Source organism: Schistocerca gregaria, chromosome 3, assembly GCF_023897955.1.
Source record: "Schistocerca gregaria isolate iqSchGreg1 chromosome 3, iqSchGreg1.2, whole genome shotgun sequence".
Lineage (NCBI taxonomy): Eukaryota > Metazoa > Arthropoda > Insecta > Orthoptera > Acrididae > Schistocerca > Schistocerca gregaria.
In genome coordinates, this window is record NC_064922.1 from 666298076 (window position 1) to 666317006 (window position 18931).

The window sequence follows — 18931 nt, forward strand, 5'->3', positions numbered from 1 at the left end:
TTTGTAGTATTGTAATATTCTCTTTAAGTGCTATAGGCCCTATGTCTGGAGCAGGATATATACCTAGAGGATTGGAGAGAAGTGTATTAATGACCCATGAACATACATTACTGGCATCACCATTCCATGGGCAACATAGAACAAATCTGGAATAATATTGAACTGTTCGAGACTCCACAGATTTTTCCTGGCAGCCAGTCATTCTTTCTTCAGTGATGCATAATCTTACCTACAGCAAGATATACCCATGTTCAATATTTATTCTTTTACACTGAAATTTCTGCATATCTATTTCCATAAATTGATTCTTTTTCTTACACTATGTGCTTTTTACTGCATTAACAAAGACACTTTGCCAAATCAGTTCATTTAAGCTGCTTCATTTACAGAATTACTATTACTTTGGATGGGAATGATTCAGTGTTTGTAGATGCAAAATATTTGATAGTAGGAATCAACAGTCAGTGTCCAGTATAAGAATGGGTGATAAGATGCTAAGGGCAGAAACTGACTGTTCACACACTTGCACCAAAAGATGACAAAATTCGTAATCTAATAGAAGTGAAGAAATACACTGCATGGCAGTATTATACAGATGATGACTGTCAGAAAATTGTCACAAGTTAAATCTGCAAGAGGCTATATGATATGAGAAATTAAAATGGTATTTAATAACACATGGAAAGCGTTTAAGACAACTGTGAATTACCAGATGAAATTATGTGTAATGTGTTTTGTTAGTAATATTGTCACGGTCACTGAATAACTAGTCTTGTTTCCACTTGACCCTCATTTGGTGGTGGGGGTTGGATACGTTAGCACTGTACCCCAAAAGCGTCTCTAACGTATCTGCTTGGTTGTATGTGGCACACGCTTATCTTAACTGCTGTAAGCCGTGGTTTTAGTTGTAATATTCAATCAGTGTTTCAAAACATTTTCGTCCTGGTCGAGGATTTGTCCGTTTCCGTCTGAAACAGTGTTTCCGTACATCAAACTGCTTATCTGGTAGTGATAAAATCTGACATTCTATAGTGTGTGTCGGATGACCTCACATTAATCAATTTATTTCCTAACTCTCTCGAATGAACTTCATACTGAATACCATTCAGAACTTAGCTTTACTATTCGCCGTTTCTAAACGGTAAGTTTTCCTGACGCCAAACTTAAGTACATACGAGTAATACTACTAGCACTTACCAGCTTCACAGCTCTAAAGCAGCAGTCTGATCCCCTTCCTCTTCTACTCCATCACCATTTCGAGATTCAGCCCCCTTCTGCCAAACATCCATACACCCACAACATGGCCCCTTGAACTCAGAGATAACATTCATTAATTTGTGTCTATCGACAGATGAAAGCGAGTTATGCCGCTGTTGTTTTTATGGTAATTGAGTACAGCCACTGCTTCATACTTAAATTTGCTGTATCTTTGCGGCTGCATTTACAGAAATTGGACAATAAACTGAGATTCTAAAATTTTAGGTCGTTAACAGTAACAGTTGTGCAGTTTATGTTCCTTTTCTTTTCTTTTTTTAACTTCATTTCCATTACAAACTGAAAACAACATACTCAGGAAATTATGTCGCACGTATAAGCTGAAGTAAATGTGCTGAATGTGAAGAATCAGGTCCCAATTAATTTCGAAGATACGCGATACACGGCTTTTAGTAGCGTTCGTTCGTTTTAATCTCTGAAACTATAAAGATGACATTTATGTTTTGAATTGTTGATAATGCGCCCTTCGTACTACTGACGCTGAAACGTGTTGATTTTAAAGACCTGTCCAGTGTTATGCAATCATGCGTGTGCCAGACAATAACAATTTACCTAACTCCAACGTTGAATCTACGAAACCCCGAGAGGAGCTCGTAAGTTAAATTCTATGTATGTGATGGCAACAACTTGCCTGAGATAAACAGAATCCTGTTTTAAACACATTCATTTAAATGAAGGGAAACCACTACTGGAATAATAAATTGTCAGCATTGTAGAGAAAGAGCACAATATTTCCTCATCATCTTCTTATTCTTTTTCGTCTTCCTTATCAAACCTGTTGGGACACTGTACTCACAGCCATCCTGATTCCATCTTACAACTTTCGGTCTGATTTCTTCAAACGCCGCCAGCATACTTTTCTAACAGTGATGTTCAGTCTCTCTTTGATAACATGCTGAAGCTGTTTCTTTCTTGATTCTCCAGTTTTTTTTCACCACGTGTAGTTAAAAATAATTCCTTGTTCACTGACTGTGTTCTCCATAAAGGTATAAAAGTCATTTAATTAAGTTGGACAGGGATACATCTTTTTATTATTGATAATCTTCCCCAGTAAAAGCAGGAAATGCTAAATTAGGCTTGAGTGTCACAGTGATTTTCCCCCCACCCCACCCAAAAAAATAATACTTGTTTGTGGTGACTGACTGACTGATCATTCATTTATTGCATTCCATAGATCCCGTCAAGGAGAACTTGCAGGAATGAAGATCAAAAGGTCAAGCAAATTATAGAAAAAATAGTCGGGTTGCTGTGTTAACATTTTACTGTCACTTTCCTGCTTAATGCTGTTTGTGCTTATGCCAGCAAAATTCAATCAAGTAAATCTGAAGTGGAGCTCCTACTTTGAAATAAAGCTGTGGCCACCTTATTCTGCAAAATGGGTGCTTTTCCTCTGCTATTGATAAATTAATATTTACCTGGTTAAATTTGTAATTTTTCTGTGAAAATGGTCACCTACATATGTAAGTACGTAGTCCTGTTTATAGTACATTGTTACTTTTCATGCAGCTGCACCACAATCTCTGCAGTTTAAGCTGTAGCTAAAGGAACTTTTCTATCTTTGTAGCTGTATATTAGTATTACATAATTTGTAGAAAAGGCAGCTAATTAGGCATGTGTTTTGTTTTATTTTGAACCAGGTGGGATTTGTAACTGATTTGTACGTGTTATGTGCCAGCTTATTGAATACCTTCCCATCACTTCACTAAATAAGGGGGCAGGAATCATTTTTACAAAGACAGGAAATATGACATTGGTGGTTTGGACAATATAGTCTTCTTGACTGGCAGCACAACCTTGTTGAGCTGTTGCTTACCATGATTAGCCTTAGCTGTTAAGTTAATGCAAAGCTGGGAATGGCACTGATGACTGCTGATCAAGTGCACATTACATTATTGCTGGTTGGGGGTATTGGGAAATCGGGTTTCACTAGGCATGGTTGGCACTTGTATAGGATAGGGAATGGAAGGGAAGGTGGGTGGGGCCACATGGTGTCAAATTCCTTTTCTCACAAACTAGGCTCTATGCAGGTAGGCCTAGATTGTGACAACAGGCTCCATGTCTAATAAGTGTCTCAAACAGTTTAGATTTATACAACAGATACAGAGAAAATGGAATGTACCTCACTGGAAGGCATATACACCAGTAATAGGAAAGAAAGAAAAATGTAAATGAGGAATCTTTCAGAATTGAAGGCCTATACAGGTATGTCTGTCCTCATCAAAATATACAGTCTATTAAAAGTAAAGAAGAGTAAATAAAGCTAAAAGCTCTTAGATTGTCAGCTGCTGTTGTGTTCCTGCTGCAGTTGGTTCGGTGAATGACCAGGAAGTGAATATGACAAATAATGAGCCGAATGATTAGACAAGGTGGTGGATCCACTGAAGAAATAGTCCTTCATAAATGGTGTCACATTGCGGAGTGCATGAAATTATGTAGTGGAATATATTGGGCAGAATGTAATATAAAACAGAATACTCTGTAAAACTGAAACTGTACTTGTAGGCTCCTGTGTAACAACAACCTCAGAAATTGGAACATTTCAAAAATCACCCACAAATTTTTTGAAATGATTATTAGCTATGCAAAAGAACAGTTCATCGCCACTGTCATTTTTTCCTCCTGTCTCATTCGTTGGCATCACCAATTCTGAATTATATTATAACACAGGAATACAAAACAATCTCCCAAGAACCCCTCTCCAGGAGGCTTGCCACTCTTTGGTGGGTCTGTGCTTGGCTACCATGGGGCCCCAGCCTTTGCAGCATAGTTTTCCTTCTGTGCTGCATGTCTATCCTCTTGCTATCCTTTTTCTCCTCCCTTGGGGAACACACCTGGGATGTCTTTGGAAATGTGTTCTGCATTTCCAGTAGCCAATATCAGAACCATCTCTCCACTGTTTTTCGTTCCTTTTTTTCTTTCTTTATTCCCCTTCACCTATCTTTCTTCTGGTTTGGCCAGTGAGGTTCGTCTTTTTCCTTCTTTCTCGCTGTGCACTCATGTAGGCCTGCCCACACATGTGATGCGAACAGGTGACTGATAAACGTATAATTTCCTGCCTTGGAGTGACAGGTAGGGTTTGCACATACCTCGTGCTACAGGCCAGGCCCAGGAAGGGATGATTGCCTGAGCTGCTACTGTCCCAAATTGCCGATTGATCCCTGTGTCAGCTGTTCGGGAGATTTGACCTGAGGTTTGAATAGTCACCTAAGGCGGGTGTGTACCCTTCTGAAGGGGGCCCACCAGTTGGAAGGAGTGCTGGCAATTGTGGAGGATTTTCCCACAATGAAGCCTTTCACCTCCACAGTCAATGTCTACGAAATGTAAGTGGTATGAGGCTAAAGGTTCAAAGACCCTCCCAGCCGCACCACAGATCCTCGTGATTTCACATACTGAAGTCAGTCAGTCCTTTGCTACAGGAGATTGGTTTATTGTTCAGAAAGGTGTTCATTCACTAGCTGGCCCTGTGAAATCCTGCTCTCATTAACGCAGTGGTGCTTTGCTTTTGGAGACTACTTCTGATTCGCAAGCACAACAACTGCTTGCAGCTTCACTCCTCCAGAAAAAATCCGAACATACTTCTCTGATCATGATGTCATTGCAGTCCATTGCGGTTGCTTGCAAGTTGTTGGCTAGTTGGAAACCCTGGTTTCAACCATCCGGTACTTGCAGAACTGTTTTACTGCTTCTTGCTCCATGAAGGACTCAGCCACGCAGACATGTGACCTCAAATTTGGCATTGCAGTTGTAAAATTGCCCATGTTCATGGTAGGGTCATTCCATTTAAAATCAACCAATTGTATTACATGATTTGAACCATGACCTCTCAGATTTGGATTAATTTTTTTTCAGGTAATGTACCCACTAACACTAGTTTAAATTTGAAATTTCCAATTTTTATGACCTTCGGGTTTTGATTTTCAAGGGCTTAAAAATAAAAAATAAAACCTCTGGTTTTGATCAATCATGATTGTTTAAAAATGCTGTAGCTCAGAAACTATACAACCTAGAGAGCTCAAACTTGCACCATTGTTTTCCTCTAAAAATTCCCTTACATTTGATATGTAACATGACTATTCTACCAAAATCTGAAAATTTTAAACTATTCCAAAAAAATATTTTTTGAAATTTTCAAAATATGTACCCTCTGATTTTTTTTATAAAAATTATATGTGTTGTCCAGTCTAACTGACTACATGCATGCAAAATTTCAAGATGGGATCTCAATGGATTCTTGTATAAAATAATATTTTATTACCGAAATACGCACTAGTGAGGTGAAAACCAGACTATTTCTAGGCTGTGAATACTAAGGTAGGCCTATGTAATTCTAACAAACTTAAATTGTTATGTTAGCCTTTTTTTGCAAAATTACCCTCTTATTGTGTGTTAATTCATTAAATGATATAGTGTCGTTTTAATTTAATGTTCATGATTCTTTTAACTATGCATCAGAAGGAAGTGAACATATTTTAAATGGTAATATATGTGCTACAAGTTAAAATTTTCAATAAAGCCACTCACCTTCATTCTTAGTTGTCAATGGCAGAGATTATCTTTTTCTTGGTTTCCCAGTGTAATTTGTAATCATTTACAACAAGCTCCTTATATTAGAAATTGGCATATAAGTTATTTCACTTGGGAAAAAGATTAACTTGTTGATATTTGCATGGATAGAACTGTGTTTCTAATACTAAGTGGTATTTACAAAGTTAATACACATGGTATTTATACAACTTAGTGTTTAGTGAGGGTAGGTGTAACATAATTTAAACGCGCTTCTTTTATGATCTTTTAAGATATTTTTCCAAAGCAAGAGAAGACAACCTCATTTCTTTAGCACTTAAAGTGTAGGTTCTTCCCGTAGCTGTTGTTGGATTCGCTGTTTGTAAAAGAGTATTTCCTGGGACATCTAATATATCTCTTGGTTGTGGATAGTAAAAAGACTGGGCTGGACCCTTTGGGTGTAAAAAATTTATTCGGTACATGTCATTGTATTTTTCTTCAATGCATCCTAGCCACCAAGAGTCATCATATGCTACTGTCACAAAACCAGCAACGATATTTTCCATATGTGATGGTGTTATTTGGTTCAGTGTTGTCATATATTCAAGAGACTCATCCAGACTAAAATGATAAGGCTTGACAGCAATTTGACTCTCTGTGCAGGGTTTATATGAGTTAAACTTTAGTGTTCCCACAATTGCTTTTGATTCACTAAACCGAGGAAGTAAGTGTTCTTTGGTCAGGGCAGCTAGCTGCTTAACAGTTCCGCCAAGGCCATTGCCTGCACTCATGCCATAGGATGTTGCAAAGAACTCCCACACTGCCTCAAATTCAAAATCAGTTTTAAGCAAACACAAATTATGGATGTTTTTCTTATTTTTATATTGTGCAGTGCTGGCTGCCATCAGAAAAGTAAGTTATCTTTTTAAGTGCAGAAGGCAAGGTTTGCTTTATGATTTCTAGCAGTTTTTTCTGGAATACATAGAAAGCGACTGTTTTCTGCTGACTAGCTATAAATGAATGAGTTTTTACCTTCATTAGAGTGTCAAAAACTCATCCATAAAGTCATCAGTACTTTTTACTACAGTTTCCATCAAACACCTATCTACAGGTGCCCACTTTTTGTAGGTAACTTCATCAATCATATCGTCAGTGAACTTTTCATTCAATAGATCTTTAAGTCTAGAGACACCAGGACATTCTTTACAAACATCCATAAAAGATTGTTGCGATGATGGACTGCACATCGTCTTGACTAGGCAGGAATGATAAGATTTCAAAGCAGTTTTATCTCCATCCAAACAAAATTTTGCATCTTAGCACAATTCATCAATAGCTTAATGTTTTGGTGTAAGGTACACACACAGACATTATGTGTGCCTCTTCTTCCAGCCAGGACACAGTTCCTTGGTCTTAATTCGCAAAACTTGGAAAATCCAATTTTGTTTGCAGGGATCTTTTCCTTAAATAATTGGTATATTTCTTGCAAATTTGTCAACACTGGCCTCTTTTCAACCTGGATCTTTCTATCTTTATTTCTTATGGTCACACAAGCTTTTTTCCCCCGGCATCATTCTACTAACGTTGTCAGAATTGTAGAAGTCTTAACAGTCAACAATATTCCCATTTAGAGTTCTTCCAGGTTTAGGGTTAGGATTTGACAAAATTCCTTTTTCTTTAACTAACAGTTTTACTGTACCAGCCATGTAGTTTGTCACTCCAAATTCTTCTTCTATTTTCTGACAGCTCCAACTCATAGGTAAGCTAGACAAAATCATCATATTTTCACTTCTTTTTGTTGTTTGAGCAAACTTTTCTTTTAACTGTTGAATAATCTCCGATTCATCTTTGGAATGTTCAGTAATAACTACTTCAGGGCTTGATTCTGATAGTAAGTTCTTTTCTAAGCTAGACTTCATTTTATCAAGTTTTTTCTTTGTATAGGTAGGCACAGCAAACTTTTTCTTCTTTAGTGGTGACTCGCCAATGAGTTCCAGTGACTTGTTCAAATAGTCTATGGAAGATTGAGGGTCAATAAAAGAATCGTTTGCATTTTCGCTACTGCAAGGTAATACTTCTTCTGTTTTGTGTTTGTCACTAACCTTTTTCCTACATTCATCACATATTTTCATGCCACTAATGATTCCTAAGTCTAGAGAGCACATCCAGTCTGTTACATTTCTTAGTGATTGTACACAAACTTTCTTATGTTGTTGTACTTCAAAAGGGTTACAGCATTTAGCAGCAATAATTGCCTAATTCTTCTGAGGTGCCATTTCTGTAAGGTAACAAATTCTACTACCAAAAACTTAAATAACTACATTTCTATTATTTGGAACATTCTAGAAAAAATAAATATAGTAAATAATCGTATTTTATGATGTTTGATATATTACCACACACATGGTACGGCGTACACTAAGACTACATTGCTCTATACTAGATCACTTGGACAACTTAACACTAAAACACAATACAATATAGAGCACTCATAAGTTTTTATGCTATGATTATTTCATACGCATTTTAATGTAGGGTTGAGGCCCCACTTATGGCCACATTAATGACAGTTTTTAGGTTTTATCATGTTTAACTTGTAGGAAATGACAATATAATACTTAATCTTACCTCTCAATAAATTAAGTTTCTTCTTATGCTTTGTACAACATGTAGAATATATATATATATTCTACTTTGTACAACATGTAGAATATATATATATATATATTCTACATGTTGTACAAAGCATAAGAAGAAACTTAATTTATTGAGAGGTAAGATTAAGTATTATATTGTCATTTCCTACAAGTTAAACATGATAAAACCTAAAAACTGTCATTAATGTGGCCATAAGTGGGGCCTCAACCCTACATTAAAATGCGTATGAAATAATCATAGCATAAAAACTTATGAGTGCTCTATATTGTATTGTGTTTTAGTGTTAAGTTGTCCAAGTGATCTAGTATAGAGCAATGTAGTCTTAGTGTACGCCGTACCATGTGTGTGGTAATATATCAAACATCATAAAATACGATTATTTACTATATTTATTTTTTCTAGAATGTTCCAAATAATAGAAATGTAGTTATTTAAGTTTTTGGTAGTAGAATTTGTTGCCTTACAGAAATGGCACCTCAGAAGAATTAGGCAATTATTGCTGCTAAATGCTGTAACCCTTTTGAAGTACAACAACATAAGAAAGTTTGTGTACAATCACTAAGAAATGTAACAGACTGGATGTGCTCTCTAGACTTAGGAATCATTAGTGGCATGAAAATATGTGATGAATGTAGGAAAAAGGTTAGTGACAAACACAAAACAGAAGAAGTATTACCTTGCAGTAGCGAAAATGCAAACGATTCTTTTATTGACCCTCAATCTTCCATAGACTATTTGAACAAGTCACTGGAACTCATTATATATATATATATATATATAAAAAACAGATCTTTTCATTAAATGGTGACTTCAAACAAGACCAAACAAAGAAATGTTTCTATAGAAAATTGAGTAGCACATTTCATTCATTATAATAAGCATATTATAATCTATGGTAGGACTGGCTGATATTCCAAAGGAGCTAAAAATTGCACCCGTTACATCAAGGTGGCCATAAGTGGGGTAGTGGCCGAAACTAGAGCCTTGACCCTATATGAAAATCTTACATCTTTTTTGTAGTAAAAAGTGAATGTCATATAAAATCGTAAGATTCTTAAGTTATTATTTTTTATATATTTTATTCTCTCATTAAAATATCATTTAATGAATTGACAAACAATAAGAGGGTAATTTGCATAAAAAGGCTAACATAACAATTTAAATTTGTTCGGATTACATAGGCCTACCTTAGTATTCATAGCCTAGAAATAGCCTACTTTTCACCTCACTAGTGTATATTGCGGTAGTAAAATATTATTTTATACAAGAACCCATTGAGATCCCATTTTGAAATTTTGCATGCATGTAGTCAGTCAGACTGGACAACGCATATAATTTTTATATAAAAAAAAAAAAATAATCTGAGGGTACATATTTTGAAAATTTCAAAAAATGTTGTTTTTTGGAATAGTTTAAAATTTTCAGATTTAGGTAGCATAGTCATGTTATATATGAGAGGAAAACAATGGTGCAAGTTTGAGCTCTCTAGGTTGTATAGTTTTTGAGATACAGCATTTTAAAACAATCATCGATTGATCAAAGCCAGAGGTGTTTTATTTATTTATTTTTTTATTTTTAAACCCTTGAAACTCAAAACCCAAAGGTCAGAAAAAATTTGAAATTTCAAATTTAAACTAGTGTTAGTGAGTACATTACCTGAAAAAAGATTCATCCAAATCTGAGATATCAAGGTTCAGACTGTTAGTTGATTTGAGGTGGAATGACCCGGTAGCATTCCTGTGACCTCTTCCTCGAGCTATGCAAATAGCTGCCAAACTTTCCCCTGCTACTGTGCATCCCCTGCTACACAACCAGCAGGCCAGAAAAGACAGAAGGAATACTCCCATGAAGATTTCCTATGTCCCTCCATCTGAGTCTTCCTCTGTCAACCACAAAGGCTGCAAAAAGTGAAACAAAGGCAAATGATCTTCTTGTTTGCCACCTTGGAGATCATCTTTAGCGGTGTTGTCACATGATACTCTCGCCTGGCTGACCTCCACAGATCAACAGAGGAAGAAAGCCGATGCCGCTGTGGATTTCTTGGAGCAGGATCCTCCAGCCTGTGTGCCCTGTGGATGAGTGTTTTCAAATGCTTGCACTCGGCAACTGACGAGGTGACAACCCCTCCCCCCCCTTTTTTTTTCTTCCTCCCCTTTCCTCGTCATGGCTCTCCTCCAATGGAATGTTCGCGGCCTTCGATCCAACAAAGAGGACGTATAGCTGCTCTTAGAATGGCAGAGCCTGCTTGTTGTCTGCCTTCAGGAGATAAAATTGTGTCCTCACGACTGTTTTGAACTCCTGAAATTCTTCCTGATCTGCTTTGACGTCCCCCACCCACTGAGGATGGCATTCCGTCTCATGAGGGAGTCATGCTGCTCATCCGGGATGACTCTTTTTTGCATTAACACAGGAAGCACCCACATTCCTTTCGGATTCCAGGCACACCTACTCCCATTTGGACCTCTCCTTTTGACTGCCCAGCTTGCTCATCATATAAGTGATCTGTTCTCTCTGACACATACTCGTGGGACCATTTCCTGTGTGCTGACTCCTAGTCCACCTGAGTGCACACTCAAGTGGCTACTTTCTAATAAGGCTGACTGGAGGCTTTACTTCTCCTGACAACCTGCGACGAACCACATTTCCCCAGTTGCAAGAACGAGTTAGAACATATTACAAAAGTATCCTTACTGCCGCAGAAAGTTCTATACCTGGCACTTACCCTTTGGCGTGCCATGTCCTGGTCTCTTGGTGGACAGAGGTGTGCTGCAACACAGTTCACACATGCAGATGTGTTGTCTGCATTTTTAACAGTCATACTACAATGGAAAACTGAATTCATTATAAACAGTTACATGCACAGTGTCTTCACATTCTTTGGGATAGCAAAAAAAGCTAGCTGGATTTCATTTACTAGTTCTTTCAACAGTTGCAATCGCCATGTCGGCCAACCTCCACCCGCTCTCCGGAACAATTTCTGGGGTTATGGTAGCAGAAGATGTCATAGTGGACCCTATTGCTATCACCAACACCTTTGCTGCTATTTTGTGGAGATTTCGAACTTCTCCCACTATCGCTCTGCCTTCCTCCATAGGAAACGAGTGGAGGAGACTCTAGCAATGCCCTTCGCTTCTCAGAATCGTGAGTGCTAGAATGCCACCTTTACTATGCTCTCACTTCATCCAGATCCTGTGCCCCAGGGCTGGATGATGTTCACATTCAGATGTTGCAGAACCTCTCTCTTGCAGACAAGCACTTTCTCCTTGATATGTACAATCTCATCTGGTCAGAGGGCCTGTTTTCCAGATGCTGACGTGAAGCTACTGTCATACCTTACCTAAGCCCAGTAAGGACAAATACCTTCCTTCTAGTTATTGACATATTTCTCTCGCCAGCTGTGTTTGCAAGATGATGGAATGTATGATTCATGCCTGGCTGGTATGGTGGCTAGAGTCTCGCAATTTACTGACCACAGCACAGGGTGGATTTCGTGCACCCCGTTCTGCAGTTGACCATCTCATCACCTTGTCAGCCCATGTCGCGAATGGTTTTCTGTGGAAATACCAGACTATGGCCATGTTTTTTGATTTGAAGAAAGCCTACTATGTCTGCTGGGGGGCTGGTATCCTCCATACTCTACACATGGGGCTTCCGAGGCTGCGTGCCCATTTGTTTCAGGAATTTTTAAAAGACCAAATTTTGTCTTGTCAGACACCTTTATCAAGGACAACAATGTGCCTCAGGGTTCCGTCCTGAGTGTTTTCCTTTCTGCTCTAACCGTTAACCATATTATGGCCTGTCTCCCACCAGACATCTCGTGCCCCTTTTTTGTTGGTGGTTTTGCCATCTGTTGCAGTTCTCCACAGACTTGTCTCATTGAGTGGCATCCCTTAGTGCAACGGCTCCAGGAAAGCTGTCACTTACTCACTCTTGATGGAGCTATTGTGATATTTATGTGGGTTCTTGGACACGTTGGTGTGATGGGAAACAAGGCTGCTGATGCTGCTGCCAAGGCTACAGTCCTGGTACTTTGGCCCACTAGTTCTTCAATTCACTCTGATGATCTCTGTGTTGCTGTCTATCAGCAGGTGATGTCACTTCATGGGAACAAGCTCCAGGAAATTAAACACTCTTGGCTGACCTCCTTTCAGCCCTCTTGCTGTGAGATCATTTTAGCTATGTTGCATAATGGGGACTATCTTTTTAGCTATCGGCATTTGTTAAGTGGTGCTCCTCCCATTTTGTGCTAATTGCCCTCAATCTTTGACGGTTCGCAATTTCCTGATGGACTGCCCTTTTTTTAACCATTTACATTCCAATTTCTGTTTACTGTCTGAATTACTGTTTATCCGTTATAGCAATACGGCGAAGGACATTTAATCTTTAGTTCGGGGCCTCTGTTTCTCTATGGTGTATTTAATGGACCCTTCTTCAAGCACCTGTCTTTCTTTCCATCCATTGATTGTGCCTTGACTTGCAAATCGCTGACGTGGTGTCACTTAAAAATGCCTTGCAATACAGTGGCCGAACTCCCCCGAATGGGGCCTCCAGGCCAACAACACCATATGATCATTTCGTTTCTAGATTCAACGATTCTCATCGGCTATTCTGTTCTAATACCCATATTGGCTGTGGCCAAGGGAAACAAATTGCCAACAGCAGCACACAGTGAAGAGCCACTGACACCTCAAGTGGGCTTTAACCCAACTAGAAATTGAATTAGTCTGTCAACAGTGTAGTCGTACGCATTTCAGAACACTGGTTATGTAGTGCTATCGTCATATGAATTGGTAATCTGCTACTGCAGAACTACCATATAAAACGATGGTAAAGGGCAAAAAATCATGTATTTATATCACAAAAAAGACAGATTTTTCAAAGTATGCAGCTTATAATCACAAGTAATATAGATAAACATTTTGAAATTCAAGTGGTTGAAATAAGAGTATGACATCTAGAAAAAGTTAAATATTTTGTGTGCATACCTCACACCTAGTGGCAATATGGACAACTTTTTTTTTTTAATTGTGAATACTTTTGGCGTAGCACAAATGGTAAACACTTCTTATAGAGGAATCATAAATCCATCAGTCTTAGAACAGGTACTTACACATATCATAAAAGAAAATTGCAAACTATATGATTTTATACTCAGCTTTTAGGGAATAAGAAGCAGCTTTGTCTTCATGTTAGCTACAAATTTCCATAAATGACATCTCTACACATTTACTTTAAGTAAACTTCATAATTTTACAACTTCCATTTGCATATAAGTTCCTGAATCTGTTTAACTAAGTTGAAGAAGCTTGGAAATCAGTAGCATTCATTGCACTGCAGTACAGAGTGCCCAGGCTTATAGATGTCTGTCGGTAATGGTGCACTGACTCTCATGATCAGTTCTAAATCTTTTGAACAGTTAGGTTTTTTGCAAGTTGCACTGTGGCATATATTTCATACTTCATGTAATCTTTCTTCCATTTATATGATTGATGTCCAGATTTTACAAAACAAAACTGGCTTTCCAAGTTTAAGTGTCTTCTCCCTTCTTCGTTTAACCAAAAAATTTACAGCCTTGTCTTTCTCACTGAGGACTCTTACTTTACATGTTTTCTTTTGGTTAAAAAGGTACTGTATTGTAGCTCTGGACTGTTATTAGCACAACAATCATTGTTTGAACCACAGTTCGTGGAACTGTCACAGTTATTTAGATATTTTGGATTGAACAGTTCCCTTGAAGAACTCAGTAGTAATCTAAAGTTCTTAATTTATCATCACAGCTATAAAGTTTATATTAAAAATGAAGAAATTCCTCCAGCTGTATTTAAGGTGTTGATTTTATTTTGGCAACTAGTTTCAAAGTTGTAACAATGTCATCTTTAGGCCCTATAAAATATACCATACATACAACAAGAAATGTGACATCAGTAATCTACGAGTTAGTATGTAAACAAATGTATTGTAGACATATTACATAATGGATGAATCAATAAAATTAATTTCATTTTGGCCATTTTCATGAAATTCAATCAATTTGGAAATTAACAATTTATGTGGAGGGAAAGGTAGAAAGAGTTATGTTTGCATAACACTGCGTTGTCATCATACTAAAGTGACAGTGAAGCAAGTTACTGAAACAACGTCAATCGTAATGCCTCAAAATGAATAATAAGAAATTGGAAAACGAGTATGGAACCTACATACTAATCAATCTAAAACCTACTCATTCGAATAAAAATGTAAGTTAACATGCCGCTGAAAAGCCTTATTTCAACGTCTTTGTCTCATCGACAGCAGTCCCCCCTGCTGGTCCGGGGGTTAGAATAGGCCCAAGGTATTCGTGCCTGTCGTAAGAGGCGACTAAAAGGAGTCCCTCCCCCTCAAGGGGGTAGTTAGCTCCTGCGTCTGGAGACGGACGGTTCCACGACCTATCTTTGCGGCCATTTTGGTTTTTCACTTCTTCTGGTTTCTTCCTTTCTTTGTTCTTCTCCATCTCACTGTCTTACTTACTCTTTCCCTTGCCTTCTTCTCCTTGGCTTCTTCTCCTTGCCTTCTCTGGTCTCCGCCTCGGCATTTGAGACAGTCTGTCCTTTCTTTCCCTCTCTCCTTTCTTTTTCCTCTTCTTCCTTCCTCCCTGTGCGTGCCTGAAGGCTGACCCACGCGTTCACACGTGTAGCTGGTGACGGGGTAACGCGTAATTCGCCGCCCTGGGTAGACAAGTAAGGCACGCACGTACCCCCTGGTAAAGGCCAGGCCCAGGGAGGGGTGATTGCCTGAGCTGACTCCTTCCGACCATGCCGATTGGTCCCTCCATCCGTTCCTCGGGAGGTGTGACCTGAGGTGTGAACAATCACCTAACGGGGGAGTGCCCTCTGAGAGGGTCGCCACAAGGAAGGAGTGCACCATCGAAGACGCTGGCAATCCTGGGGGATTCCTCCGCAATAGATTTCTCTTCTTCTTCTCTCTCGACTTCTGCCCACAAACGGAAACTTGACCAGCCACCAGTGACAAAAGTACTACCGCCTGCCCCACAGTTGCTCGTAGTTTCTCGATCTGAGGACGGAAAGGATTTTTCCTCTGTCAACCCTTTTGTTATCCAGAAGGGCGTAGATGCCATAGCCACATCGGTCAAGTCGTGTACCAGGTTCCGTAACGGTACCTTGTTACTAGAAACTGAGAGCGCCTTTCAGGCACAAAAACTGCTTTGGGCCACACTCCTGTATACGTTCCCTGTCCGGGTGGAGGCTCACCGCACTTTGAATTCGACTCGTGGTGTGGTATATACTAGATCACTTGACGGATTGACTGACGAGGAGATTCAGTCTTTCATCGCTGAGCAGGGTGTGACGGCTGTCCATAGGGTCATGAAAAAGGTCAACAATGACTTTGTACCGACCCAGACACTTTTCTTGACCTTTGATAGTGTTCAGCTGCCGTCGCGCATCAAAGCGGACTATGAGGTTATTTCTGTTTGCCCCTATGTCCCGACACCTACACGCTGCTACCAGTGTCAGCGTTTTAATCACACTCGCCAGTCTTCTTCCAATGTGGCTAAATGTGTCACTTGTGGCAGGGATGCCTATGACGGTGACTGTCCACCTCCATCTCCTCGTTGTGTGAACTGTCAGGGTGACCATGCAGCGTCCTCTCGCGACTGTCTCATCTACAAGGAAGAACGATGTATACAAGAAATTCGGGTCAAAGAGAAGGTGTCCACCTCGGCTGCTCGCAAGCTATTTGCACGTAGGAAGCCCACGTTGCTCCCAGCGGGGAAATACAGTACTGTCCTCGCCTCTCCTCGGACTACCAGGGAGGTGGCGACGGAGACATGCGATCTGACCTTCAGCACTACGCTCGTCCATTTGGCCAGTGCTAAGATTGCCCGGTTGACGTCTCCTCTTCCTCCCGTCACCCCTCCGACACAAGCACCTTCATCAGCTTCTGCCAAGACGAAGACCCAGAAGTCAGATGCAAGGGCCTTCAAGAAGGAACCGTCCCGTGCAGACTTCCTACGTACCTCGAACTCCCAGTCATTGACCAATACTTCCACAAAACGACCTTCCAAGAAGGCTCCTAGGAAGCACAGTTCTCCTTCTCCGCCACGGCGCAATTCTTCGCCTGCGCCACCCAGAGGTTGCCGCTCCAGGCCGTCATCCGTTTTGCCTGGCCGCACCGCTGGTAGCCGAACATCTGGCTGTTCACCAGTGGAAGAAGCTCCCTCTCCCGGCCATCTTCACAAGATGGCAGATGAACCTATAGAACCAATGGACGATGACTGTCCGCCTACTGCTAGCGGCGGCAGTGCTCGCTCGAAGCCAGGCCCTCAGCAGCCTTCGAGGTGACCCCTTCTTGCATCTTCTATTTCTTTTTATTCTCACGATGGCACTTCTTCACTGGAATATTCGCAGCATTCAGTCCAACCGAGAAGATTTGAAATTGCTGCTCCGTTTGCACCATCCGCTCGTCGTAGCCCTCCAGGAAATGAAGCTACGCCCATGCGATCAAATTGCCTTGGCACACTACACCTCTGTGCATTTTAACCTACCCCCTGTGGCAGGTATTCCGGCTCATGGAGGGGTTATGTTGCTGGTCCGGGATGATATTTACTATGATCCCATCAAATTGCACACCGGCCTGCAGGCAGTTGCTGTCTGCATTATTCTCCCCACTTTTACATTTTACATTTGTACCGTTTACACTCCATCGCCGTCTGCCGTTACCAGGGCAGACAGATGCAACTTATTGCTCAGCTACCTGCACCATTTTTGTTAACTGGACAATGCCCACCATCCTCTTCTGGGCTCTCCAGCATCCTGTCCGAGGGGCTCCCTGTTAGCGGACCTTTCCAACCAGCTCAATCTTGTCTGCCTCAATACTGGCGCCCCTACTTTTCTTTTGGACACATCTCACACCTATTCCCATTTAGACCTCTCTGTATGTACTACCCAACTTGCATGCCGGTTTGAGTGGTATGCACTTTCTGATACATATTCGAGCGACCACTTCCCGTGTTTTATCCATCTCCTGCATCATACCCCCTCTCCGTGCTTAACTAGTTGGAACATCTCCAAAGCAGACTGGGGGCTCTTCTCTTCCAGGGCGACCTTTCAGGATCAAACCTTCACAAGCTGCAATAGTCAGGTCACACACCTCACGGAAGTCATTCTCACTGCTGCTGAATATTCCATCCCTCACACTACTTCTTCTCCAAGTCGCGTACCGGTCCCCTGGTGGACCGCAGCATGTAGAGACGCTTTATGTGCTCGTCGACGTGCTTTACGCACCTTTAAACGCCACCCTACTTTGGCGAATTGTATCAATTATAAACGATTACGTGCACAGTGTCGTCGTATTATTAAAGAAAGCAAGAAAGCCAGCTGGGCTGCTTTCACAAGCACGTTCAACAGTTTTACTCCTTGTGTTGTCTGGGGTAGCCTGCGCTGGCTATCTGGCACTTAGGTCCACTCACCAGTTTCCGGCTTGACGGTCGCGAATGACGTCCTTGTGGCCCCTGAGGATGTCTCTAATGCCTTCGGCCGCTTTTTCGCAGAGGTTTCGAGCTCCGCTCATTACCACCCTACCTTCCTCCCCCAAAAACAGGCAGAGGAGGCTAGGCCACCTAACTTCCGCTCCTCGAATCGTGAAAGTTGCAATGCCCCATTCACCATGCGGGAACTCGAAAATGCACTTGCGCGGTCACGGTCCACCGCTCCAGGGCCTGATTCTATCCATATTCTGATGCTGAAGAACCTTTTTCCTGCGGGTAAAGGTTTCCTTCTTCGTACTTATAATCGCATCTGGATTGAGGGACATGTTCCCGCATGCTGGCGCGAGTCTATTGTTGTACCGATCCCTAAGCCGGGGAAGGACAAGTACTTGCCTTCCAGTTATCAACCCATCTCGCTTACCAGCTGTGTCTGTAAGGTGATAAGGCGAATGGTTAACTCTTGTTTGGTTTGGCTGCTCGAATCTCGACACCTACTTACCAATGTACAATGTGGATTTTGTAGGCGCCGCTCTGCTGTTGACCATCTGCTTACCTTGTCGACCTTCATTATGAATAACTTCTTGCGGAAGTGCCCGACCGCGGCTGTGTTCTTTGATTTGGAGAAGGCTTATGACACCTGTTGGAGGGCGGGCATTCTCCGCACCATGCATACATGGGGCCTTCGCGGTCGCCTCCCTCTTTTTATTCGTTCCTTTTTAATGGATCGATAGTTCAGGGTACGTGTGGGTTCTGTCCTGTCAGACACCTTTTGCCATGAGAATGGGCTGCCACAGGGCTCAGTTTTGAGTGTCGCTATCTTCGCCATAGCGTCCAGTCCAATAATGGATTGCCTCCCAGCTGATGTATCAGGCTCCCTTTTCGTGGACGATTTTACCATCTATTGCAGTGCGCAGCGTACATGTTTCCTGGGGCGCTGCCTTCAGCGTTCTCTTGACCGTCTTTACGCCTGGAGTGTCACCAATGGCTTCCTTTTTTCTGCCGAGAAGACGG

The 18931-nt window shown here is 40.9% G+C and overlaps 2 protein-coding genes across 2 annotated transcripts in view; one reads left to right on the forward strand and one right to left on the reverse strand.

Annotated features, from left to right (window-relative positions):
- The window catches only part of LOC126356161 (AP-2 complex subunit mu), a 41418-nt gene extending 40120 nt beyond the window's left edge, over positions 1–1298 (reverse strand). The window contains exon 1 of the mRNA XM_050006907.1: positions 1198–1298. The gene's annotated coding sequence lies outside the window, so the exon portion shown is untranslated. The remainder of the gene's footprint in view (positions 1–1197) is intronic.
- A 487-nt stretch (positions 1299–1785) lies between these two features.
- The window catches only part of LOC126356162 (peroxisomal membrane protein PEX14), a 49831-nt gene continuing 32685 nt past the window's right edge, over positions 1786–18931 (forward strand). The window contains exon 1 of the mRNA XM_050006909.1: positions 1786–1868. Coding sequence (XP_049862866.1) covers positions 1800–1868 — 69 coding nt within the window. The 5' untranslated portion in view covers positions 1786–1799. The remainder of the gene's footprint in view (positions 1869–18931) is intronic.